The sequence below is a fragment of the Lissotriton helveticus genome, chromosome 1_1 (assembly GCF_964261635.1).
Source record: "Lissotriton helveticus chromosome 1_1, aLisHel1.1, whole genome shotgun sequence".
Classification (NCBI taxonomy): domain Eukaryota; kingdom Metazoa; phylum Chordata; class Amphibia; order Caudata; family Salamandridae; genus Lissotriton; species Lissotriton helveticus.
In genome coordinates this window covers 1,577,568,720-1,577,596,202 of record NC_136057.1, presented here as the reverse complement: position 1 = coordinate 1,577,596,202, position 27,483 = coordinate 1,577,568,720, and the positions used below count along the sequence as shown (strand labels likewise).

At 47.1% G+C, this 27,483-nt stretch overlaps 1 protein-coding gene across 1 annotated transcript in view; it reads right to left on the bottom strand.

The window, feature by feature from the left end:
• The window catches only part of CDC73 (cell division cycle 73), a 589,523-nt gene that overhangs the window by 359,519 nt on the left and 202,521 nt on the right, over window positions 1-27,483 (bottom strand). Inside the window, exon 9 of the mRNA XM_078687289.1 lies at window positions 17,196-17,274. Coding sequence (XP_078543415.1) covers window positions 17,196-17,274 — 79 coding nt within the window. The remainder of the gene's footprint in view (window positions 1-17,195; window positions 17,275-27,483) is intronic.

Sequence of the window (27,483 nt, the reverse complement as noted above, 5' to 3'; positions counted from 1 at the left end):
TGAGTGCATACAAGGCAACAATTTAATGAGTGTTTTCTTTGTAGATTATAAAATAATAAAACAAAGTGGATGTTCAAGAGTAGATGGGGATAAAAGTGTCTCCTTCACTGAAAAGGAATGAAAAAGGCAACTGGTTGAATCATTTGGATGCTTTGTGAGTAGTACATTCGAAGTTCATGCAGTCTGCTGCCACTGAGTGTTGAGTTTCAAAAGTACTGGTTGTTTGTTTTGCTTAGTGGTCTCTAGTTTCAGTTTAGGGTGTGTCATATTACTTGGGTTCAAGTCTTCTGGGACAGTGACAGAAACCTCACCTTAGTTAACAAACATACATACATTTTCCAATGGCATAGGCGCCCCTGTGCACAAAAACTGACATGAATAAGTGCTCAGCCACTTTAATGCCCCAGGGGAGGTTTGAGCGTCCTAAGCGAAGCTAAAACAAATCTCAAACTGATTATTAAAGCCAAGTATCTTTTCAGCAGTGCTTCAGCTATGCTTCCTTTCTGGTCTACAAAGCCACACAGCGGTTTTGTGTGAATATTGTCATCAACATTAGCTAATGGAATGCTTCCCAAAAAACATAGCTGCTTCCTTCTCGTGAAAGGATGTGGTATACCTTTAGATTTATATTTGCCCATGATGAACAAATCCGAAGGCTTCCAACACTCCACATAGCAATATCTGCTTTTGAAATAACCTTGGTTAGTGCTCTTGTGGGAAGTGTCAAAAGCTTTTTTGATATTATGACAGGCATAATACAATCAATGAGCCTCTTAACCTTCCGCTTAAGTGTACCCTCCCCTTCGATATATCCTTTGCCTCCTTAAATTTGCTTAACATCCTAATTAGGTACTGCTTCCTCAGCACTACCCTACTGCCAACACAATTAATCGAACACATCAGATGTCCCCCCAGCCTACTCTCAGACGGACTCTGTAAAGCATCTACACTGGTTGTCTGCACCAAGTGTATGCAGGTGACTGCTCCTCTTGTCATTCCTGAGTGGACTACTTAGCTCAGCATCAATGGAGACCTGTATATAGTTATTCAGTGCAGATTTTTCAACTGTTCTTGGATAAACTGTATAGCATTTAGCATGGCAGCCTGATTCCAGTGCATCTCAGTAGGTTGTTCACTCTCATTCTGGGTAGTCAGACTACATATGAATCCACTGTGGCTTTCTGTCTCTAGTGCACAGTATGGGCTCATACTCTGTCACTGCAGGGTGGACTTTACAGACCACTTACACTGACACAAATACTGACATTTGTCAGTTAAGGTTAGCTATAGAAGCTAAAGGGTTGAATATGACTTGTAGGAGCATTGTGTTAGGCCAAAGCCTAAATTGATTTGCAGTTTGTCACAACTGTTTGCCTCCTTTCTTTGCAGGACTCTTTCATTGTGAGCTTGTACCACGACCACAGCCTCAGGGCCCTGGATGCTTGTAAATAAAGCATACCTGTGAATTGCTCCATGGTTAATCTTGGAAGGACTACATACAACACCTGACATTGCTGACAATGGGTTGCTGTTCGCACTACTGAGTGGAGACTTCATATCATTTATCACAGCTTACATCCAGCGCATACCAGTGGAATGCTCACTGTTGCTCTTGAGTACACTGTACAAGTCTGCTTGTATCCAGACCATGTGGTGGACTGCTAATATGTTGCTACTGGGTGTTCATTATAGACCACTAACTACAAAAAAGCAACCACTGAGACCTGCTTGCAAATAATTGTGAATAGTACAGCACTGAATGGAGCATGTAGGAGATGAGATTTAGGATACAGTCCCTGATTTGTGACTTGCAGCATCTGTCTCATTTCTTCATCAGTTGTGTAGTTTCATAGGTATTTAAGTTTGAATGTCCAATGGTGACCTGGCTGACTAACAAGGGCATGCTCGTGGGTTGCTCCTCTGCTGCTCCTAGGTGGTCTATAGAGATCATATACCAAGACTGTCTGTAACCAATGCATTCCTCTGGGTTGCTCATCTCTAGGTTTGTTGATTTTAGCATTTCAGACTGTAATTTGGCTAAAATAAGATTCCCCATTAGTCAGGGTGCAGAGCAGGTTTTCCACTCACAACAGAAGTCACTGAACTCCATTTTGTTTTATTCCCCAATCTTTCTTTTAATTGTAGTTTTATTTATTTAGCACATACTACCCCTGACGAGGCTGAAGAATGCTTCAATGCAAGTAACGTTCTACTCTAGAACCCCAAGATGAATTAGTGGTGGAATATTAATTTATATTGTTCCTTCCTTGTTCTACTACAGGTGCCCCTCCTACTGCTTCCAAACACTTGCCAGACTACTTCAGACTGCTGCACCAAATGGCACTTGAGGCAAGTCTACCTGTGCCATCTACGAATAGTTCCCTGGACTCCTGGCTCCCCCATATGCGGGAAGGGTGCTTTCTTGAGCCTGAACCGCAACATTACAGTAAGCCATAAACTCATCCCTACATAATGTTTACTCTGCACCTGTCAACACCAAGGTGGACAATCTTTCACCTCTCTCATATAAAACTTCTTCATTTAAATGCTGTATCCTTGACACCCAGACATTTCCTTCGATAACGTGGTATTGGAGATGCTCATTGAAAAAAGACCTTTTTGATTGGTGTTTCACACCAACACCAACTTTGAGATTCGTCAGATCGAGATATTGCAGAAGTTGCTCCACACATCTATAAAATGCTTGCAAAGGTAAACATTAAAGCAGCCTTGCAAAAGTTTCCATGAGTTCCACTCATTTTCAATTATTAAACACGAACACTTATCTCAACGAAAACCACCTGGTTTCAAAATGGTTCCTCTTTTTTCATGTCTTTTAGTTTACCCACTACATTGTCCTATAGGCAGATTTTGGGCCTGCCCCCTGCAGATTATGCTGCCCCATATATTTTAAAAGCTGGCCATGTTATTATTTTAAGGGATTTTAATATCTGGATAGACTGCTCACTACTATCCTATTAGAAATAATTCCTCTTATTACTTAAGCAGCTGAAGTCTTCCTCCACCCATATAGTAGGCCATATCCTCAACAAGATATTAACTTTTAGGAATTAAGTGAATGCCTCTACCCCCATTAACATCCTCTGGGCTGACCATTAGGAGTGCTGTTCTTATTTCACTTTCCTGGTACTAATCTTAGGGCTGCAGCTCTCAGTAGCCTAAAATCACAAGAGCTCAGTCTAAAATTTCTTAGATTAGCCTGAATGTGAAACCTTCATCCATCCATCTTTTTCTGGACTGGGCCTGCTATGTGGAGACTTATAGCAGCTGAACAGAGGTGGTACTTACGCAGCTGCCATAACACCCCACCGCATGTTTTACTTCTCCCTCTGCTCAAGGTACTCAGAGAAATCGCCGGCAGCAAACCGCAAATGTAAAGTCTTTGAAACATAATTTTGGCATTATACTGTTTCTAAATCCCCTTACTGTGAAACACTGGTTTATAAGAAATAGACACACTAACCAATTATTTTTCTCCTACAAAATAGTTGTTGCTGGTAATGCCCCTGGGGAGTCTGCCAAACATCAAAACATCTTTTTGAACCTTCACCTCTGATGCCAGTTACTGTCAAGCACTCAAGGCTTATAAAAAATAGATCAAACTAGCCATCTTTTTCTTCTACAAAATGTATACAGTAAGTAATTCCTCTGGGAGTATCATTCCAATGGTGAACGATCTTTTCGAATCTTCCAATTTGTCCACAATAAAATGCAAAACATTTGATTTTAGCACTCCAGGGACAGAATCGCCAGACTTAAAGAAGGCAGATCATTTTTCACCTTTGTTTACTAACTTTCAACCTCTCAAATGATATCCTTCTCCAGCTCTCTAGAATAAATACATTCAACCCTTGTCAAGTACATATTATTACATATAGAACTGTGCATCACAGTGTCTAATGGCTGGTTCAGACATGAGATTCCCCTAATTAAGGGAGATTCTGAAATTAAATGCAAGCCCTCTTGATGCCAGCTCCCAACTAGTGAATTTACAGAACAAAAACAGTTACCCTCACCCTTGTCCAGTGGTACGCGCCATCACCGATTACCTCCATGATATTACTATTTCATGTTTTACACGACAGTGGAGTTGTTGCCAGATCTTGTGTGATCGACAGAAAAAAAACTTAAAGAAGAACTGACGAGGGAAGGGCTTTGCCCCTGCCCAAATATTAATTCTGTACACTACATTTTTTGATTGAGCAGAATTCGGTTGTGTGCTTCCACTGAAAAACAGTGGCTTAGTTACACTTTTTGCCTTGCCGGACAGCTTATGTTTAACCTGCAGGGCTGTTCTGGTTATAGTTACACAACCTTTGATTAAGGCGATGGGCCGGACCGGTTTGGTATGAAAAGTTATGACAAAGGCAAGAGGCCAGGTTTCCTTATTGTGATAAGCATATGCTAAATTTAATAGGCCTTTAAGGATAGATTGATATTGCACTTTGTAAATACCTGTAGACAGTCATTTTGTTACAGAAAATCTCGCAAATTAGCACAGTTGGCAAGGGTTTACTTGTTTGTTACTCCTCTGTGACAAATCACCTGGATATACATTTTTTCTCTTTGAGAACATTTGTAAGGACCTAATAAGTACTGTTTTATATTTGTCAGCCAACTGTAAATTTGTACTCTTATTAGTAATTTTATGGCTGTATAGCAATAGTTGCCTTGTTAGACCGCATATGCGGCGTACAGTAGACCTGAGTTGTTATGCTGTCAAGCCTCTAACTAAGGCTAGTAAGCAGATTGGGCCACTGGAAAAAGTTATGCCTGTGGTCTTAAGTCAATCGTTTATTATGAAAACGTACAACTAATGCAGTGCATCTGACATTTACTGAAAAAAACATTTTAAAACCTACAGGCCTGGATTGTTAATAACCCCTGGAGACAGGTGTTTTACACAGTTTCCCATAAATTACCATGGAAGGCAAAGGGCTTTAGCGCTGGTTTTCCTCCCTGGTTTACTCTTCTTACAAACCCTGCTGGTAGCAGATTTCTAGTTTGAAACTCCTAGTTTACCCTCTTAAGAGGGTTTGAATATTGTTTTGCCAAGGGCAATTTTATGTATATGTAGAATTTTTCAATGTATGCCTGAGGGTTGCATTGTGGGAATGCTTATTCAGAATTCAGTAGGCCTGAGTTTGTTATGGTAAGAAGCCATTTATAAAGGCACTGCCCTGATTATTTCTGTGGAAACTGTCAGATAAATCTGATATATGTATTATGTAAAGTTAAGAACAAGTTACTTATCTTCATTAATGCTCTTCCTGGAGAATATGAAATAGAATAGATTCTTACCTGTCGGTGTAGTTTTGCGGCTTGAAGATCTTTCTGGATTCACTATGCTATGCATTATTCCGCAGTCTAGTGGTTGGGTCCGGAATCGTAGTCTTTTTTCTTTTTTTTTTTCGTAGCCCAGTTTGGCGTCGACGTCCCATCTTTTGGTGTCCTTCCTGTGACGTCGGCAGGCTTCTCTGCGGAAGCTCCCACCTTTGGGCACCATCTTCAGATTCTTTTTTTCTTGTTTTTGTCTCATGTCCGCTCATCCTTTTCCAATCTTTTCAAGTTCTTCCTTAATGTAAAGGAATTTCCGCTTTGTCGCTTTAAAGTGTCCGATTGTATATTGTCCTTGTATTTCCTCCTCCTCCTCCTGCCTCATCTTTCTGGTGGAGGTGGGTGGGTTCGCTAGTGAATCCAGAAAGATCTTCAAGCTGCAAAACTACACCGACAGGTAAGAAACTATTCGTTTTGCAGCGTGAATCTTTCTGGATTCACTATGCTGTGCATAGACTTTGTAGCGGTTTGTTATGTTTGTGGCGACTGGGTGGAATATGAGCGATGGTTGTTGAATATATGTTGAAGCACTTTCTGTCCTACTTGTGCTTCCTTGTTCATTTGTATATCCACACAGTAGTGCTTAGTGAACGTGTGCACTGAAGCCCATGTTGCCGCCAGGCATATGTCTTGAATGGGTGTGCTAGCCAGGAAGGCTATTGTTGCTCCATTTTTCCTGGCCTTATGGAGGAGTTCAAAAGGCGCTTTCATAAGCTCGGTTAGAACTAAATTAAGGTTCCATGCCGGTGGCAGCATCTTGTTTGGTGGTGCGATCCTTTTAGCCCCTTCCAGGAATCTCTTTACTACTTGGGACATAAAGAAGCTCTTTCCCGTCTCTCCTCTTGTGTAGGCTACTATCGCTGCTAGGTGTACTCTCAGCGAGGTAGAGCTTAGGTTTGCCTTTAGTAGGTGTGTTAAATATTTTAGCCCAGTTGATTCCTTGGTCATCTTCTTGTGTAGTTTTTCCCTGATGCACCATTGTGTGAATCTTTTCTATTTCGCCACATATCACCTCTGTGAGGTAGGTCTCCTTGCCTCCAGTGACGCCCGCAGTGTGCTCTCTGGGAGTTTCAGGTGTGCCAACTCTATGTCTTCAGGAGCCATGCAGCTAGACAGAGGCTCTCTGGCTCAAGTACCTCCCTTTTTTGCATGGAGAGCAAGTCTTTTCTTTTGGCGAACTTGTGAGGTGGTCCCTGCACCATCTCCACTATTTGTGAGAACCAGCACTGCTTGGCCCACTGTGGTGCCACTAGAATCAGTGTCATGTTGCTGGTTCTGCATTTACTGAGTACCCTGTGTATCAGTGGTATCGGGGGGGGGAAAGCGTAGGAAAATGTTTTCGACCAGCTTATCCATAGGGCATTCCCTGGGATTGTTCCCCTGGTTGCCTGGATGCGAAGTATTGGCATTTTGCATTCTGGTGTGTTGCAAATAGGACTATCTTTGCTGTCCCCCCACTTCTTGAATAGCCTTTGCGTTTCTTGTGCATTGAGCTCCCACTCGTGGGATGCTGATGTCTGTCTGCTGAGCCAGTCTGCCTCCACGTTGTCCTTTCCTGGTAGGTGTATAGCCAGGAGGTCTGTTTCTAGTGGGATGGCCCATCTCTATATCTCCTACGCTAGGCTGGATAGTGCGACTGATTGTGTTCTTCCCGGTTTGTTGATGTAGAACATTGTTGTTGTGTTGTCGCTTTGTATCAACACTCTCTGCTTGTAGAGTTGTTTCTGGAAGGCTTTTAGGGCAAGGAACACAACACCTGTCTTTAGTTCCAGGTAGATGATGTGCTTGATCGCATCTGTTGGAGTCCACAGACCCCACACCTTGAGCTGGTTCATGTGTGCTCCCCATCCCTTCTGGGATGCGTCTGTGGTAATGGTCACTGTCGGGTTTGGTGGTGTTAAAGGCTTCCCCCTTGTTATGTTCTTGCTCCACCACGCCATCTCCTCTTGCACTGCGTGCATTATAACAACTAGATTTTCCCAACACCCTGTAGCCTGTGACCATTGTTGTTGTAGCCATTCCTGGAATGGTCTCATGTGGAGTCCTATATTGGGGATTAGGTTTATGCAGGACGCCATCATCCCCATGATCTTGCTCGCTGTCCTCACTATCCGAGCTTGCCCCTTCTGGTCTTGACGTGTCTCCTTCAGCAGGGCAAGTGTTCTCTTGTCGCTGGGGGAACACCTTGCTCTGTATGGTGTTGATCTGTGCTCCTAGGAAAATCTTCACTTGTTCTGGTTCCATTGAGGATTTCCTCCAGTGTATTGAGAATCCTAGTTCTGTCAGCGTCTCTGTGACCCGCTGTGCATGTCTTTGGCATTGTTTGTAGGAACTTGCTTTTATTAGCCAGTCGTCGAGGTAGGGGTATACATGAATCCCTTCCCTCCGTAGGTGCGCTGCTACGGCTGCGAGGCACTTGGTGAAGACCCTTGGTGCGGATTTTAGTCCGAAGGCCAGGGCTGTGAACTGGTAGTGCGCTTTGTCGATGGCAAATCTCAGATGTTTGTGCTGTCTGTTCATGGGAATGTGTAGGTAGGCATCTTTGAGGTCTATGGTGGACATAAAGTCTCCGTCCCTTATCTGAGGGATGACTTCTTGTAGGGATGTCATTTTGAATTTTTGTTTTTATGTATTAGTTTAGGAACCGTAGATCCAGGATGAGTCTTAATGTTTCATCCACTTTTGGTACGAGGAAGTAGTTGGAGTACACTCCCCTGTTTCTTTCTTTGAATGTTACTGTTTTTATCACCTCCTTGTGGAGAAGTTCTTGTGCTTCCTCTAGGAGTAGCGCTAGTTCTTTTGCAGAGCGCGCCTTTCTTTTTGGTTTCCTGTTTGGAGGCTTCTTTTCCAGTTCTATGCAATATCCGAACTGTACGATATTCAGTATCCATTTGTCTGTTATTTTCTACCACTCCTGGAAGAAGTGTTTTAGTCTGCTTCCTACTGGTGTTGCATGTTGTTTGGTCCATGATTTTAGTTTGTGTAAAGCTTTTTTGGTTATTTTGTTGTGCAGAGGTGTTCTGTGCGTGGGTGCGTTTGGTGGAGCGGAGTCACTTTGAGGTGGGTTGCTGGCCCCTCTTGTTTGTCCTCGTCCATCCACTCTCCAGCGAAAGGACTGGCCCCTGAGCTGGTATTGCCAGGTTTGCTGCTGCTGGCCCTGCTGCGCTTGGTTGTTGCCCATGTAGTTCTGCTGGAATGTCTGATGTGATGTTCCCGGCTGGTTGCCTCCCTTCCGCTTTGTCTCCGTGTCAGGGTGCCCCTTCTCATTCCTCTGAATTGCAAAGCCCCCATCGACCTTGCAGTTTTATTTTCCTTTTTTAGTTGCGTCAGTTTCTCATCCACTGGCGCACCAAACAGGGTTTCTCCATTGAAGGGAGTGTTCAGACTGTTATTCTGGACTTACGGCTTGAAACCGGAGATCCTCACCCAGGCATGTCTTCTTTCTGTGACCTCAATCATCATGAGCTTGCTGGATGTGTCTGCCGCATCCAGGGCTGATTTCAGGCATGAGTTTGCTATATTCTTGCCTTCCTCCACCAGGTGTGTTGCTCTCTGTTGGTATTGTTCAAGGAGGTGTTTGAGTAGCTGTCCGACTTCCTCCCAATGCTGGTACGTGTGCCTGTTGAGTAGGGCATTACAGTTGGCAATGCGCCAGTGGACTGCTGCATTCCTCTATTTTCCTTCCAGTGAGGTCTATCCTCTTACTCTCCTTGTCTGGTGGTGGGCCCAAGTTAGTGGGAACGCTGGCCCTCTTTCTGGCTGTTGCTGCAATGATGGAGTCAGCCGTGACGGATCCCTGTATGTATGGTGGATCCTTATAGGAGTGTTTGTACCTCTTCTCTGTCCTAGGTGAAGAAGGTCCTTGGTGGGACAGACCAGCAGCTTGATGGCTCCTTGAATGCTTCCTTCCCTGGTCCAGGACACTTGGGAGCATGGGGAGGAATGGACTCCGTTTGTGTGGGACGCAGTGTCTCCAAGAGGAAGCAGGCTTTTGTTTTTCTTCCTCTAGTTTCACCCCATATGCTGTTGCCACATTCTTGATGACCATATTGTAGATGCCAATGTCATCTGGCGGCGAAAGCCTTGAAGGATACGTTTCAACAGCCTCTTCCGGGCTTTAGGCGTCGAGGTCCTGCCAATCCAGGTCCTGCGCCACAGAGGATGCCGAGCCCAAACTTGTTTGCTGGTCTTCCCCGCCTTCTCCCTCGTAATAGTATAGGCCCTCTTCCTCTTGGTGTTCTTGGGGCTCTGGAGTTTTCGGCGGCTAACTCCTCTTCGTCCTCAACCTCGACGATGGTCGTCCGCTTCAACAGGATGGTGAACCTTTTCATCCATTAGTCGAACTCCCTTTTCCTTTGCAGGATGTTGTCCATTTCTGCCTCAAGCCTTCTCTTCTTCCTCTCCATCTCGGTGGCCTGTTCGGCATCGAGTGTTTCGGAAGATCTCTTCGATGTCTAAGTTGCCTTCAGGTCTTTTTCCTTCGGCGTTGAACGCGCCTTTTCGGGGACATGTTTTGACGATCTAGGCTAGTCTTAGGATTTCGCCGACTGGGAGTCCTTTTCGAAGGATCCGTTGGGCTGTTTGTCCCTGGATGCAGCTGCCTCCGTCAAATGTTTCGGCGCCAGTGCTCCTTTCGAGGACTTCGACTCTGATTTTCTAGAGTCTGTCAGGGTGTTAAGGGTCGACGTCTCTCTTACCTCCTTTGTTGTTTTCGCATCGGTCTCTACGACCGTGTAGTCATCTGGTCCCTCGGCAATGTTGTCCTCTTCCCCACTGGAGAGGTCCTAGTCCCGGAGCGACAGAGGTTGACCTTGGCATTGCATGTTGTAGTTGGCTCTCCTCTGTCTTTCACTTACCCTGAGCGTCTGCGGGGTAAAAACAGAGCAGGCGTTGCAATCCTTGCTCTCGTGGTCGACCGGCAGGCAGAGGTTGCAAACTGGATGCTCGTCCTTCTGTGCGTATTTGTGGTGGCAATTGCAGCAGAATTTGAAAGGTGTTTTGTCCATTCTGCGCTCAGGGGGCCCCTGTGTGCGCATTCTCCATTGGACGGCGAAGTTTTCGATGTTCTTCTTCTTCATCGTCCTGGTTCAGTGGTCTTGCTTTCGCGATGTATTCTCCAATTCTTGTTCGTGGTTTTTAGTCTTATTCCTCTTCTTTTCTCCAAAAACTATGGAATCTCTCAGTGACGATCCAGACCCAACGGCGGAAAAAAGAATCTGAAGATGGCGCCCAAAGGTGGGAGCTTTCGCAGGAAGTGTGCCGACGTCACAGGAAGGACACCATAAAGTGGGACGTCGACGCCCACCACGAGCCCCGAAGAACTGATCAGCGAGTGTGCAGAGGTGATGCTGGCCCATCACAACTCAAAATATGGAGTAAAATGGATTTATTAGCGAAACGAATTGAGAAAAGGAAAACAAATATGTGCAACTTTCAACGATTATAGCTGTGCGTCTGGATTTAGGGTGCAGTGACGCCCCATCCACTTTACTGTATTGGCCCATCAGACTGCCCAGTCGAAAGCAAGATGGCGGCCAGTCGTTTTTGAGCTAAGCGAGTAAGCATTAACGAGCCGACGGCTCACCAGTGAACGGGGTCACAGACAGAGACCGACGGACCCAGTGAGTGTGTGGGCTGTGGTGAAGAGGTGGGGTACTGGATCAGTAAGAGAGCAATCAACAGTATATCACTCCACTCCCCTCCCCCCCTCCTCGAGAAGAAAAGGGCCATGGGGCCTTCCGGCCCTGAATGGAGCTCCACATTGGGCCATAAATGCTAAGGTAGCCAGCGGCCTAGGGTCACCCAACGGCGACGTAACCAGGTGGCAACGATAATTGAGAACCCTAGTCTCCCTGACCTTAAGATGGCGGCCGTGAGGGGGTCAAGGGCTGAGAAGGGAGGCTCAGACTGTCAAGTACCTGTTCCAGAAAAACTTGATCTTCCGCAGGAGCCGATGCTTATTCCTCTATTCCCCCAACTATGCTACCAAGGTCAAATAGATCCTGGCAGCTAAGAGGGGGAAAAGGGGATTGTGAGAGAAAGAGAAATCGCCACGTCTTACTTCTGCTGGACTGGCCTGCAATTATTCTTGAGAGCCTTTCCTGTAAAAAGACAAACTCTAGTAATTTCAATTATGCCTTTTGGGTTAAAACTAACAGCATTTAGCTTAATTACCTGTCTTAGCTGAGTGGCTAACCATTCGCTTGTGTCTTTCACAAGGTTTGAGCTCCTATATTTCTGCTTTCATGTGATACTGCAATAGAGATGTATACTATTAATCAAGTTTAATTAAGACCTCAATACTGTGTTTATATTTTTTCCTGAGCTTCTAATACCTTATAACCTTGAAATTCTTGTTGTCTGATTTATTCTAAGCTTGTGAAGAATCTTGAGGCATGAAAATGATTGAAAACTGCTCCAAGACTTCCACTGGATAAAAGAGAGGCTTATCTAGAGTATATATACATGTGATGGTTCATTTCTGGTTTTCCTTCCTGCCTGCCCTATGATTATTGATTATTGATATTTTTCAAGACCGAACCACAGCAATACTCACCTGGGAGCTACTGGTGCATCCTGGGATTTGGAGTCCGTTGATTTTCTCGGACCCGTTACTTTGATGACTTTGTTTGCTGAGGGGCGGAGCTGTGACATCGCACCTATCATAGTGAGGCAGGGTGCATTATCAGGCTGCAGAACGCCAGGACTTCAGCATTTACTACCGCAGGCGCTGATGAGGCCATACCGGCCGAAATGCATACGCCAATGTTTGAAATAAAGGTGCTGCCGCTTTTAATCCCCACCGAGGCTCCTGCTCCTTTCTTCGAGAGGAGGTGATTATATATATATATATATATCCAACCGACTCGAGCCCCAGCCCAGTTCAAAATGACGAAGGAGCAGACCCATGAATAAGTGCTCAGTCAAGGTTGCTTTATTTCGTCCAGCAAGCCATTTATATATATCCACACCTACTTGTAGACTCAATGCTATGTTGACTGATCCAAAATGCCTGACTTATAGTTGGTCTTGTACTGATATCCGAGGAATATCTAGCTGCCTGTATATTTACAATATTCTTTTCATATTGTCCATATAACCTAATAAGGTCTTGTCTCTAAAGTAAATAACTTTTATCCTTGTAATTCAGGAACAACTGCTTTTGCCTAGAAGAGAGTCTATCGGGCGCAAGGCTTCACTCGAACTCTGCAGCGGGCTGTACTCCTTTCCTTAACTTTTAGAAAACTGCTACTGTCTCTTGGAAGATGTCCTAAAATCCTTCTGTCATCATTAAATTATGGCGGGTTCAGCAGGACTTACTCTAAACTGTTTATATGCCCTGTCTGCAACAACACCCAAAATAATCTCTGGAACTCCGGGTAAAAATTACTGGAAACTTACCGCTGCCGGGGTAGATGAAAGTTATTAAAATGGGTCTTCTGAAATACTCACGGACCCCAAGGCCTCACGAAAACGGAACGTCACTGGAAATAAATGCGACCCTTCCTCAAAAGAATTCAGTTGAAGTGCGCAATAGAATTAGCCGGGAACCGCGAGCACAGCTGCGGTCGAAAAGTCTAAGAAACACTAGACCGGCAACCTAAATGGAAGCATCGGCGGCCATCTTGGAATTCTGCCGCCAGCGCACCAAGGATCTTTTCCATCGACCAGACCATTGTTTGGGCTGAAACATCCTAAACCTGCAACTGCGTGTTTTAGGGAGATTTGAGGCAACTGAGAGGTGTCTTGAGGGCCTCACCTGACCAACCCTGACACAGAAAACCAAGACCGGCCAGAGAACACAGGAGAGCATAGAGTGCCTTAATTGCGTTGAGTGAATGTGTTGGAGCAGCGGCCAGCTGAGCATTATGCTTTCCTCCCATCCCACACACCAGAGCAGAATGGAAGGTCCCCTAGAAGCAGGGATGACACGATCAGTCTGAGGGCAAGGGTAGTGGTCTGAACAGGTAGGAGACCCGTGCTGGTGGTCACTACCACTTGAGGGACAGCAGATCCTGGCCTGACTGGAAATACCAGCCATAAGAGAACAGGCGAGCCAGTGACTTGGAACCACCAGAAGGTGGGCTATAACAAAGGTATATCCTGCGGCCACATCTGAAACACAGGTAGGTGTTGGACAGCACAGAGTAATGATTGAGCTCAACCTCATGAACAGACTGGCTGTGAAACCTCCCCCTCGGCTGCCAACGGGTCTGGACTGGTTGAGGCGAGCCTGGTGACAGGGATATCCAGCAGTAGACACAAGGCCCAGCAGGAAGTGGATAACGGAACCTGCATGGCCATTGGAAGTGGGAAACGATAGTGGGAACTCAGGAGCAATCACAAGAGGTACCACTAGAGCCGTCCCCATGAGTTCCACCAGGCCAAACAAAGGATGCCACTATCAAGCGCCTCCTCGCCAAGAGCTCTACTAAACGAATGGGGCCTATTTTGGACTCAGCTTCTCCGGACCCTGCCACCTTGGATATGGGGGGAGAACAGGAAGTGAGTGAGAAGGCTTTATGGAGTCCCTCTTTAGCACGCTGCGAGAAGTGACTTTGTGAGGATTGAGGTGACTAAGGAGGTTAAAGATCTGCTCCATGAGAGGAGCGTACTGGAGCAACGAGTGGAAACTGAAGTCGGGAGATGCAAGAGAGGAAGAACTAGAGGAGTGCCAGAGGGAGATCCTAGAACTCAAAGACCGCAATGCAGATCTTAACTACCCTTTGAAGATTTGGAAAACAGGTCACGCAGGTCACGCAGATCCAACATCTGCATCAAAGGTGTCCCAGTGCAGGCGGATGTGGGCCGCTTGGGGGAGTACATTCTGCGACTGTTCCGCCACATCATCCCAGAATTAGAAGGGAAGGACCTCCCATTAGACCGTACACACAGGGATGGTCATCCCTCACAGGTACTGACTCCCCACAAGACATTCTTAGCTGCCTCCATGACTATCGCCAAAAAGAGCTCATAAAAGCTGCTGTGCAGGACTAACCACATATATCCTTTGAAGGGAATAAGATCTGCCTATACTAGGATTTGTCCATTATCTCTTAGCAGAGACTATGCACCATGAAGCCAGTCACGGGATAAAGGTGTGAGTTACAAATCTGGACAACAATTTTGCATCATCTTTGTCTGGGAAGGAGAAACATGTGGTCTGCATACTCCATGAGGCAGGCAGTTTTGTAAAAACTACAGCATTTTTACAAAACTTATTAGAACCAGAACTCTACAGAAAGGGTAACTGGGATGTAAGAGTAGCCAACAGAAAGCGTACTACTGAAGTTTAAGTGCCTTGTTCTTCTGTGGGTCTAAGGAGTGGACTTCACACCAGTTACTCCTACAGGACGAAGCGGGCAAAACGGCCCTCTCCCCGAGACTTGATTGTCTAGGCAGTAAAGCCTGGTGAAGGTGTGTGCAGATGCACACCTAGCAGGTACCCAACACAGGAACACCCATCGCCAACACCGTTGTGGATATCTTGGCTCTGATGGAATAGACCCAAAGGCCCTCAGGAGTCTCCTTTTTGGGAGTGATAGACTATCCCAAATGAACAGGATACCTTTTTTGGCAAAAATGAAGCACAAGTATGCAACATCAATTTATCCAAGAAAAAAGCAGTGTATGGCAGAAAAGTTGACAGCACCTGCAGCTTGATGACATTGTTACGTGGAAGTAACTGAAATGCGGAATAGAGCTTTGGTGGTTATTAGTGTCAGAACAATTGTGAAATCGGCTCACTTAATGTGAAGTTAAGAATTCAAGGAATAAATTAAGGTCCCATTGGAACATGATGAAGGGTTCAAGCAGGACATGAATGCAAGACTCATCAAAAAACCTATTACAAACAGTGATGTGCATAACAAGAGATGACCATGCAAATGTACAGAGACCGGAAGGGCTGACAAATAATCTTCATCAGTACCACCACAAAGGCTTTCTGGACCAGATATAGAATTAATCAAGCACACAAAATTGAGCCTGCAAAAGGAAAACTTTGTGTCCCGCTGTTCTGCCAACATGCTTCTGCCTCCTAATAGCCATTCAAGGTCTACGGCATTCGCCAGGGCTCTAGAGGGAGCCTTACTCTATGTCCTACTGTTCGGCTGACTACAGAGGCAGAGTAGGATGATTGAGGGAGTCGCCACCTTTGATCAGACCAGGAAGTGCAGGGATAACTCTCATAGGGTAAAATACCTGAGATATACAAAGGGAGGTAGGTCCTCTTCTTTATTTCCTATCACAAATTAGCATAGAGTAGGGATCCTTCTAGAGACCTGATGAATGCCCGAGACCTTGTATAGCTATTAGGGGGCAAAACATGTTGGCAAAACAGGGGGGGGGTCATTTTACCTAGTAATGTCCTCTGAATATACTTTATAGCATTCTTAGTCATACCTAAGGTAACATCTAATAAAGGGAATCTATGTGGTTTACCTCAAGGTATTTTTAAAAAGTTTACTCAAACTGGATCCCTGGAACGTTACCCAGATATAAAATATTTTATGAACTCCCTCAAACTCTTGTGGTTGAGTCAGCCCAGGTAGTACTACCTTATCAGGGTAGGATGAGGTAGCAGATGATGAAGCATGAAACATTACGGGGTTAGACCACTTAATCCGATATCTTAAATGCTCTGAGTTAGAGTGATCACCTAGGGTAACCATGCAGGATCAAAGAGAAGGGTATACGTGACCCTACTCTCTCCTAAAAGAGGGAGACATTCCCAAGAACTACTAATTTTGTGAGCTATGTAGGAGGAAAGAAACTATTATTGAAATACTATATCTTTGGCACTATACCCTTGTAAGATTAGGAGCAATAGGGCACAGAAGACTAAGCAGATAATTCTGAAGGGGATGCAGGGGTACGGGAAGCAAGACAGTCTTTGGCCATGCTCGCATACGAAAACTAGTCAGCTGGAAGTATCGACTATTGAGGAAGTCACAGTATCACATTCAGAGGAATGCCTGGAGGTTTTAATTCTAAGCAGCGCAGCAAACAAAATATACTCCCTGCATATTAAGAAAGTAAACATAGCACACACTACGGCTAAGCAAACTATATTAGCTCTGTGAGTCGTAACAACAATACAGACAGAAAACACAAGTGAAAGAGCTATGGTGGTTAAGGGAAATGGAGAATAAGGCTACAATTATCTGGAGTAACAAAAAAAGATTTTCAGAAGCAGAGGGTACTACTGATAAGACTAAGGTAGGAAAGACTAAGGAACTACAATACTCTAGATTCCACTACAGACTCCATGAGGGCATTAGACAAAGAACCTTTTAATAGAACAATGGCCTCAGGCAGAAAAAGGTGTGGGGAAGAAGTTGGGGATGGACAGGGAAGGAAAGGGGTAATGGGAGATGCTGTAAACCTAAATACAAACTTAATTAATAGTAAAAAGTACTAGGTGATCCATCTCTTACAATGTTACGCTATTACTGATCACCAGCAATCACTGTACCATTTTGTTGAGAAGGCTTTTATCTGTTCATGTGAATCCCACTTATAGCCATGCTGCAGTGCAACAAGCCAAGAATAACACTCCCTTTTTGCCAAAGTCTATTTATCCTACAGAATCGTACTGAATGCTGCATTTACAAGGAACTAATGCAATAAGAAAAAATCTAGGAACCCACAAAAAATAGACACACTTGAAAGGGGTTTAGAAACGTTTTTTTACGTGAATTCAAGCTTGAGGAGAATCAATTTAAACCCAGACTTCACCTGAATTAGAATTAATGGAGTAAGCAAGTTAAAGCTCAAAGTAATAAGTTACTTAACTGACAGTTTAATAAAGATCACATTTTATGTTAGAAATGTACCTTCTTTTCCTTTGAAACGTTCCTGATCGTATCTGTTGTAGGCTGCTGGAATTGGTTGTTTGGTCCTTATCGTGGGATCCTAGAACAAATTATTTGTATGAGACTGGTTTGTGTTGGTCACTCAGAAAACAGTGCTACTTCCCCAATTTCCCATAGACTATGAAACATTCTTAACAGCTGTAAAGCATTGTGGCACAACAATCTTAGAAAGCATTGGCTACAGACTTCATTTCACAACTTTCCCTAGAGTAAATATACATCCAGAGCAAGGGAGTTGTAGGAAGGATTAGTAGTACTAAAGTCATGTAAGTGATGAACATGTAATCAGTCTATGTCCCAGGGCACTTCATTAAGCCAATAGGTTGGTTACAATGTTCTTAAAAATCAAGAAGCAACAAGTCTGAGTGAAAACTATAGACATACAAAAGAGATTGCACTGTGAAATGTATCCAAACCATGCATTTGCTCTAGAGGGCATGCTAGCAAATGGCTGCTAAACCTAAGTTCCTACTTTCCAGGCCACCTCCAAAGAAAAACATTGCTAAAAGCCAACAGACGTTAACTAAGCTCAAACAGAAAAGACGCCATTGGATTGTGAAATACTCCATTACAGGGGACAATATAAGAAGCAACAAAATCTATGAAAGAAAATATATCTGGGTCAAGGCGAGCACAAGTGAGGGAACCTCTAAAATATCATGCAATGCATAAATTAGAACATTTCAGATACTGAGAATTATATTAGATTTCCTGTTGAATATGAAAATCCCAGCACAAGTTTGAATAAATTGAAGGATGAGCCCTGAGAAGAACTGTCACAGTGCAACATTGTAAGGGGTTCTTCAAAGGAGAGAGGGAGATACAATTGCTAATCTTTCTAGCAGATGTAATAATAATGTTAAACCCACCATTCCATATCCCTGCTCTTAAGAAACTGTAGATTATGGGTTGAAAGGATCTAATGAACCACTGTGACATTAAATGTTATAATTGATGGGTAGTTCAAAAATAAAAACTTAAAGTTTTTAAATAAACAATTAAAATAATTTCTTGAACATCTCAATACAACATTAATTTCATTACTTCTTAATTTTGCAAGTTTGTATGTTCACGTACGTAACATTATTTCCAAAAGTTTGCGTTGCTTGTTTAAATGTTAACCGCTTCCGCGCTACCGCGTTTACCTGCTGTGCGCTGAAATTTGAAAAATGGCTTGATTGTGACAAAGCCAGCTCGTCATGCGCGCAGCGCAGGTAACGCCCATGACGAGCTGGCTTTGTCACCCGCGCTGAAGGGGTTAATGTAGTACAAGAAGTTGGCGGATCGATGAACATGTGGTGGAGATTTGGATGATGAACAAAATGAATTATTAGGTAATGAAGAGATGATGATCTTGAAATTCAGGATCAAGACTTGGTGAATTTTGGATCTTTAAGAAAATTGATGAATAAAGCATCATATTCTCTTAAAAGAGGTACATGCCGCTGGATTCGGGCTGGCCAGGCTGGTGAGGGGTGGAACCCCGGGGCTGGTCCTAGGATGCTTGTTCCGGTGCGGGGGGGACCTGGCCTGGCGGTTGGGGCTGGGTGTTCCCGTGAGACACAGGGTCAAACTGATTTGCATGTAGCTGGGTCTGGGCTGGAGTGGCAGAGTGAGCTGGGAGTGATGATGGATTAGGCCCAGATCGGTGACTGGTGGTGGGTGTCTGAGAAGTTTCAGTGCTCCGTCCATCTTCTTGTGTTTGCGGTGTCCAGTGTCAGTATGGACACTGGAACTGTTCAGAGTCACAGACCCCAACATGGTTCCTGGGGCGGGATCTCACAGCAGACAGTGGAATTGTTCACTGTTCTACATTAGTGCAAGTTCACTAGGCAGATATTCAACCAGGGTCACGGCTGTAGACAGTCATGTGTTGAAAGCCTGCTCTTCCCGCCTTTGGGTGCCTTGCAAAGGCGAGGGTTGCTCTTCGATGTTGTTTGCTGCTCTTGATGCCAGTGGTGGGTTTTCACAGAATTTCACTGCAAACAACCAACTCTTTACCAGTGTGGTCCTCAGCATCGCACATGCAACAGTGAAAGTGCAGAAAGGACGGATGTCGTGGACATGGGCAGGAGGGACGGATGGCGTGGACAGTGGGCAGGAGGGACGGATGGCGTGGACAGTGGGCAGGAGGGACGGATGGCGTGGACAGTGGGCAGGAGGGACGGATGGCGTGGACAGTGGGCAGGAGGGACAGATGGCGTGGACAGTGGGCAGGAGGGACAGATGGCGTGGACGTGGACATGGGTAGGTGGGACCGATGGCAGGAGGGACGGATGGCGTGGACAATGGGCAGGATGGATGGCGTGGACAGGTGGCAGGAGGGACGGATGGAGTGGACAGTGGGCAGGAGGGACGGATGGAGTGGACAGTGGGCAGGAGGGACAGATGGAGTGGACAGTGGGCAGGAGGGACAGATGGTGTGGACATGGGCAGGAGGGAGGGACGGATGGCGTGGACAGGAGGGACGGATGGAGTGGACAGTGGGCAGGAGGGACAGATGGAGTGGACAGTGGGCAGGAGGGACAGATGGAGTGGACAGTGGGCAGGAGGGACAGATGGAGTGGACAGTGGGCAGGAGGGACAGATGGAGTGGACAGTGGGCAGGAGGGACAGATGGAGTGGACAGTGGGCAGGAGGGACAGATGGAGTGGACAGTGGGCAGGAGGGACAGATGGAGTGGACAGTGGGCAGGAGGGACAGATGGAGTGGACAGTGGGCAGGAGGGACAGATGGAGTGGACATGGGCAGGAGGGAGGGACGAACGGCGTCGACAGTAGGGACGGACGGCGTGGACAGTGGGCGGGAGGGACGGACGGCGTGGACAGTGGGCGGGAGGGACGGACGGCCTGGACATGGGCGGGAGGGACGGACGGCCTGGACATGGGCGGGAGGGACGGACGGCCTGGACATGGGCGGGAGGGACGGACGGCCTGGACATGGGCGGCCTGGACATGGGCGGGAGGGACGGACGGCCTGGACATGGGCGGGAGGGACGGATGGCCTGGACATGGGCGGGAGGGACGGATGGCCTGGACATGGGCGGGAGGGACGGATGGCCTGGACATGGGCGGGAGGGACGGATGGCCTGGACATGGGCAGGAGGGACGGATGGCCTGGACATGGGCAGGAGGGACGGATGGCGTGGACAGTGGGCGGGAGGGACGGATGGCGTGGACAGAGGGCGGGAGGGACGGATGGCGTGGACAGTGGGCGGGAGGGACGGATGGAGTGGACAGTGGGCAGGAGGGACGGATGGAGTGGACATGGGCAGGAGGGACGGATGGCGTGGACAGTAGGGACGGACGGCGTGGACAGTGGGCAGGAGGGACGGATGGAGTGGACAGTGGGCAGGAGGGATGGATGGAGTGGACATGGGCAGGAGGGACGGATGGCCTGGACATGGGCAGGAGGGACGGATGGCCTGGACATGGGCGGGAGGGACGGATGGCCTGGACATGGGCGGGAGGGACGGATGGCCTGGACATGGGCGGGAGGGACGGATGGCCTGGACATGGGCGGGAGGGACGGATGGCCTGGACATGGGCGGGAGGGACGGATGGCCTGGACATGGGCGGGAGGGACGGATGGCCTGGACATGGGCGGGAGGGACGGATGGCCTGGACATGGGCGGGAGGGACGGATGGCCTGGACATGGGCGGGAGGGACGGATGGCCTGGACATGGGCGGGAGGGACGGATGGCCTGGACATGGGCAGGAGGGACGGATGGCCTGGACATGGGCAGGAGGGACGGATGGCCTGGACATGGGCAGGAGGGACGGATGGCCTGGACATGGGCAGGAGGGACGGATGGCCTGGACATGGGCAGGAGGGACGGATGGCCTGGACATGGGCAGGAGGGACGGATGGCCTGGACATGGGCAGGAGGGACGGATGGCCTGGACATGGGCAGGAGGGACGGATGGCCTGGACATGGGCAGGAGGGACGGATGGCCTGGACATGGGCAGGAGGGACGGATGGCCTGGACATGGGCAGGAGGGACGGATGGCCTGGACATGGGCAGGAGGGACGGATGGCCTGGATATGGGCAGGAGGGACGGATGGCCTGGACATGGGCAGGAGGGACGGATGGCCTGGACATGGGCAGGAGGGACGGATGGCCTGGACATGGGCAGGAGGGACGGATGGCCTGGACATGGGCAGGAGGGACGGATGGCCTGGACATGGGCAGGAGGGACGGATGGCCTGGACATGGGCAGGAGGGACGGATGGTCTGGACATGGGCAGGAGGGACGGATGGTCTGGACATGGGCAGGAGGGACAGATAGCGTGGACAAGGGCAGGAGGGACAGAAAGCGTGGACAAGGGCAGGAGGGACGGATGGCGTGGACAGTGGGCAGGAGGGACGGATGGCCTGGACATGGGCAGGAGGGACGGATGGCCTGGACATGGGCAGGAGGGACGGATGGCATGGACAGTGGTGACGGGTGGCGTGGACAGTGGGCAGGAGGGACGTATGGTGTGGACATGGGCAGGATGGACGGATGGTGTTGTAAGTGGGCAGGAGGGATGGATGGCCTGGACATGGGCAGGAGGGACGGATGGCCTGGACATGGGCAGGAGGGACGGATGGTCTGGACATGGGCAGGAGGGACAGATAGCGTGGACAAGGGCAGGAGGGACAGAAAGCGTGGACAAGGGCAGGAGGGACGGATGGCGTGGACAGTGGGCAGGAGGGACGGATGGCGTGGACAGTGGGCAGGAGGGACGGATGGCATGGACAGTGGTGACGGGTGGCGTGGACAGTGGGCAGGAGGGACGTATGGTGTGGACATGGGCAGGATGGACGGATGGTGTTGTAAGTGGGCAGGAGGGATGGATGGCCTGGACATGGGCAGGAGGGACGGATGGCCTGGACATGGCAGGAGGGACGGATGGCCTGGACATGGGCAGGAGGGACGGATGGCCTGGACATGGGCAGGAGGGACGGATGGCCTGGACATGGGCAGGAGGGACGGATGGCCTGGACATGGGCAGGAGGGACGGATGGCCTGGACATGGGCAGGAGGGACGGATGGCCTGGACATGGGCAGGAGGGACGGATGGCCTGGACATGGGCAGGAGGGACGGATGGCCTGGACATGGGCAGGAGGGACGGATGGCCTGGACATGGGCAGGAGGGACGGATGGCCTGGACATGGAGCAGAGGGAATGGGCTGAAGGGCGGAATTTTGTGGACGCGGGGCAGACAGCTGGACTCGGGGCTTGAGCGTTCACACTGGATAGGTGGATGTACACGAGTTCTTAACTATACTTTCTGCGGTTCACGTAGGGAGTCGGGCGTCCGCCACTAGGGTGAGAAGTCGCCCTCTGGGTGTGCAGGTTGGCACCGTGAGACCAGTCGGCACACAGGAGATCCACCTGTGTGCCAGAAACTGGACCCCAGCGCCTCTGCAAATCCTCCTTGTCGGAGCCTAGTAGCGTTAGTCATTATTGTGATGTGTGTGTGAAGTTGTGCACGCTCCCTCTGTGTCTCAGTGCTTTCCATGGACATTTCGTACGTGCCTAGAGTTGTAGCACCACACGTGAGTCGGACCCAGGACTCTGCTAGGGCACCTGCAGTGGCTGTGTTGGTCTGAGGGAAGGACCAGTATAGTATGGCGGGTTAGTGTGGCTGCGGGGTGGGTAACGGAGCTAGTCTTGAGTGTGTGGCCATCTGTAAGGAAAGTTAGTGCAAGGCATTGCTTTTGTAGGTTCATGGGGTGGGTGACTTTATTCAGCAGGTGCAGCAGTCATGAGGGGTGGGGGCATGAGGTGAATATCCTCCAGGCTCTGCAGGACATGGAGACTGGCTGACTGTTGGGGAAGATGGGTGCTAGTGGTGGGCCTAACTCATGTAATTTGCTGTAGCATAATAAACTTGAAATTACAAGAAAATTACGCAGAATTACATGAGGAGCGTAACCCAGCATTTAGTGGTTTTTTGTGTTTTTTTACCACTAAATGCTCCCTTGAATTCATAATAGACCTGAGTATCCTATTTCTGCTAAGGGAATAATGCAAAGTGCAATAGAATGTGACCAGTAACAGCCACAACCCCCTGGCGCTCGATAACTCTGTTGCTTCTGTGCTCTTGTGGTAGGATTATTGTGCCAAATAACTTCTAATTATATGAGCTGGGCTAATTATGTAAAAAAATATGTACAATACATTTTATTGAGTTTTGAATGTAACAACAAATAGCACCAATTCAGAGCTACATTAGACACTGTCAGAATAGGGAAAAAACACATCACAGTGACATCAAGGCTACACAAGTAAAACCAATTATGACATATCCACGTGTACCTGAAGAGCAGACCACTCCTTATCAGTCTTCCAATACTCCAACCCATTTGCCCCACATGCAGTGAAATTTCTTAGTATAATGTAATTTTTAATAATTTTGCATCAAGAGAGTAACTCAAAAGTACTATGAACATTCCAGAGTAATTCAAGTTTGCCGAGGCCTACTGGCTGTGTGGCATGGATACCGTGCGGCATTGATACTGTGCAATCGGCTCCGGTTCTATCCAGCACGTGCCTCACAGATTCATAGGTGGGGCAGGGGGTGAAGCTTTAGTCCTAACTGGAAATCATGGTGCCCGAGCCATGGAACGGGAGCCAGGAGCGGCGCTGTTCAGCACCTCGTGCACATGCGCATGGCTTCGAGTTGACATCCAGCTCAACGAGCCGTGCCAGAGACACCTGCCCAGGCCCCTTAAGGCCTTGCTGGGTGCACCCCAAATCATTCTCCTCCATCTTGTGAGTTGAAGCCTACCTGTGCCCGAGATTGCAGTGAGAAGATTTCAGGAAGTGGTAAGGAGACAGACTAGTGCTGTCTCTTCCCAGGACAAAAAGTTGTTTAAAAAACGATTTTCACTTTCTGTGTTAACTGTCTATGCCTGTGGTTGTTACAGTTAAAAATTGTAGTGTTAGCCTGCCTGTAATTGCATATTTTTTCAACTGTGTTGTGTTTTAAATTTGTGGTTTTTCCTGCCCATGATTGCCACCATTTAGTGTATTGAATAGTGGGATTTGCAGTCCAACCTCTGTAGTTTGTCCCTCTCATTCCTTGGTGACAATTCTGTGTTCCCTCCAAATTTCTCCTTTGCTCTGTGCTAAGACCTGTATGTGAAAATAGTGCACTCTCAGCCACCATTTTGTGTTCACAAGTCAGTGAAACCAGCCTCCTGCCCCCCCAGCAACAGGGATTTCTCTACATCAGAGGGTGCTTCTGTGAGCTGTTTAAACTGTTTTACTAGGGACTGTGCACTTCGTTTTTTGGCCAGCAGGGGGAGTAGTTTTATTCCAACAGTATTGTTAGATTTTAAGTTAGTGAGGCCCTTACCTGCTGAAGTCCAAAGTGTGGATTGAGCCTGTGTCTCCTAGGAGATTCTGAACTGGAGAAGCAGTTTCCAACTCCCTGGCCAGCAAACCTTGTCTGAGGTTGGTGGGACCTTATATGGTCTGCTAGTGGTTGGCACATGTCTACACTGATTGGTGGTTGTATCTGGTGTTTCTATTGGATTAGGGTTAATGTCCTCATTGGTTGGGTATTTGAGTGTTCTGATTGGTTTCTGGGTCTGTAATTCAATCATTGTAGGGTTGGGACTAGCGCTAGGGTTAGGATTTCTATTGGAAGTAGGAACAAGGGCTACCTGTGCCAGTGGTTGCATGGACTTGTTTTGGGACTACTGGTAGGGCTAGGGTCTTTATTGGACATGGAGATCAGGGTTTTTGAACTGATTGGGTGCTTGGACTACGGCTAGGATTGGCTGTACGGTCCTGGTCTCCTATTGGTTCTAGATTTTAGGGCTAGTGTTGTGATTGGATAATGTTAGGGCTAGGGTTCCCATTGGCTGAAGGGGTCACCTGATTACTAGGGCTATTAAAAAAAGCCAGGCTTAGGGCGTCTCAGCCCGGGCGTCGAGGACAAGGGCAGAGAGGACAAGGGCAGTTTCCTGTTTGAGCCTATTAAGGGCAGAGAGGACAAGGGCAGTTTCCTGTTTGACCCTGTTCGAGACTGGTCGGGACTAGGGCCAGAAAAGCTGCCCTTTTTCTCATTTAGCAATCCCCAGCCCACACCATCCACAGAGCAACACACTCACACCAAATGTACACCACGCACAACACTATGCACAGATTATTGTACCAGCCTGCACTACAAACCCAAGCAAACCACATTACACACCCTACTAACCCAACTACCACACACATCCACCATCACCTACAAACAGTACACAACTCTATCTTATACCACTAACCAATACACTCATCACTAACACGCCAAATCAACACCATACATAACTACATCCCATTCAGACACTCTCCCTGCTGTAATTACACCAAACAGACTACCTTTTATCACTAACGTATAATCATCCTTCCATCAGTTGTCCAACAAACACCCTCCTCTCCCTTCTACCATAATAACACTAACGCACAACACACACACACTGCACACCACCACACTTTGTAACTCTTGCAACAAACCAGTTTAAGATAAATACTCACCTCTACTTCCTTCCCTCCTACACACAACATACTCAACCCAACACATCACCACCCCTCTACGTCACATCCTCCTCTCACAAACAATACTACACAACCAAATCCATTGCATGAAACATATACATCAGCACCCTTTTCACTACTCCTCAAAAGCAAAACATATCACACACACACCAGCACAACAAGATCTTCAAAGCGCAACACCTCATAATACTTACCATCACAAAATACAAACATATACCCACCTTTCAAACCACACAAAGGAACAAACTCCAATGCCAAGCTTTCACTCTTCCACCACACCTAACACAGATACAGCAATACAGCACCTCTCTTCTAAACACCTCTCATCCATTGGACAATTTAGAACATTACTACCTGACCCACATGCTGCACCACCTCCCTCGACTCATACACCTTCCACCTTAAACACACACAAAAAATATATAAGCAACATACCACACGTCACAACTTTGCTTCCCCATGTCTACTTCACAACAATGTTACACCACAAAAGCAACACAGCACTCCAACTCACTCTCAAACACCATGTCCAACACATACACATGAAGACCCATCAAAATGCCTTCTTAGCATGCTGGATGAGGAACACGATACAGAACAGCTAAACGATTGCTATTCTAATACAGCTAATACCAGCACTATAACACACCTGCTAGAAACCCACACAATACTGATCACTCTTCTACCAAACAAAGTCCCATTATCACCAAAGGCCACTCACTAAACTGTCTACTAATAAATGCTCGATCACTCTCTAAAAACAAGCATCACATCTACGACCTTCTCACCGATGCAAAACCAGACATACTATTCATAACCGAATCATGGTTGGGAGAAGATATGGCTCCAGTCCTGCATGAAGCCGTTCCTCTAGGCTATCAAATAATCACCAAACATCGTATAGCCAAAAAAGGAGGTGGTCTAGCTGTTGTATTCAGGCAAACAATACATATCACTAAAATTGACAATATCTCCAAAAAGAATTGTGAGGCTTTTCTAACAAGATGCAATCCTACACCATCTTCCTCCTGTAACTTCCTGCTCTTTTACAGACCTCCACCTAGCAAGGCAACATTCCCAGACGCACTTCTAGACAGTTTCAAACTTGATAACAATACACTCCAACCTATGCGTTCTGGGTGACCTTAACATTTGGTTTGATAAACCCAATACGACCCAGCCAAAAACTATAATCACCGGCCTAGACGCATTGAACCTGCATCAGATTGTCCACATTCCGACACACATCGCTGGACATATCCTAGATGTAATTTTTGCTAATACTGAACTAGTTACCTTTCAAACTATAACTCCAGTCACATGGTCAGACCACCACTTGCTTGCCTTCCAACATAAAACACTAAGCGACTCACCTAAGACTACCATACATCCATCCACCTATCGGCCGTGGAACAAACTCAATTTGGAAGACTTGGAAACACAACTAACATCCAGTACAAATCTGGAAAGCATAAATTCTGTTCAAAATCTATGAGTGGCTACAGGAAGCTTTTGACATCCTGATATCACTCAAAACCACCCAACAGAACAAAAGAAAAAAAGCGCCTTGGAGAAACAGAAATAAAAGACATAAAACAACAAATTAGAAAGCTGCAACGTACCTGGCTCAAAACAAACACCAAACAAGATAAACTTCACCTACAGAAAATTAACAGATTATACAAGTCTATCATCAAAAAAGCGAAGAA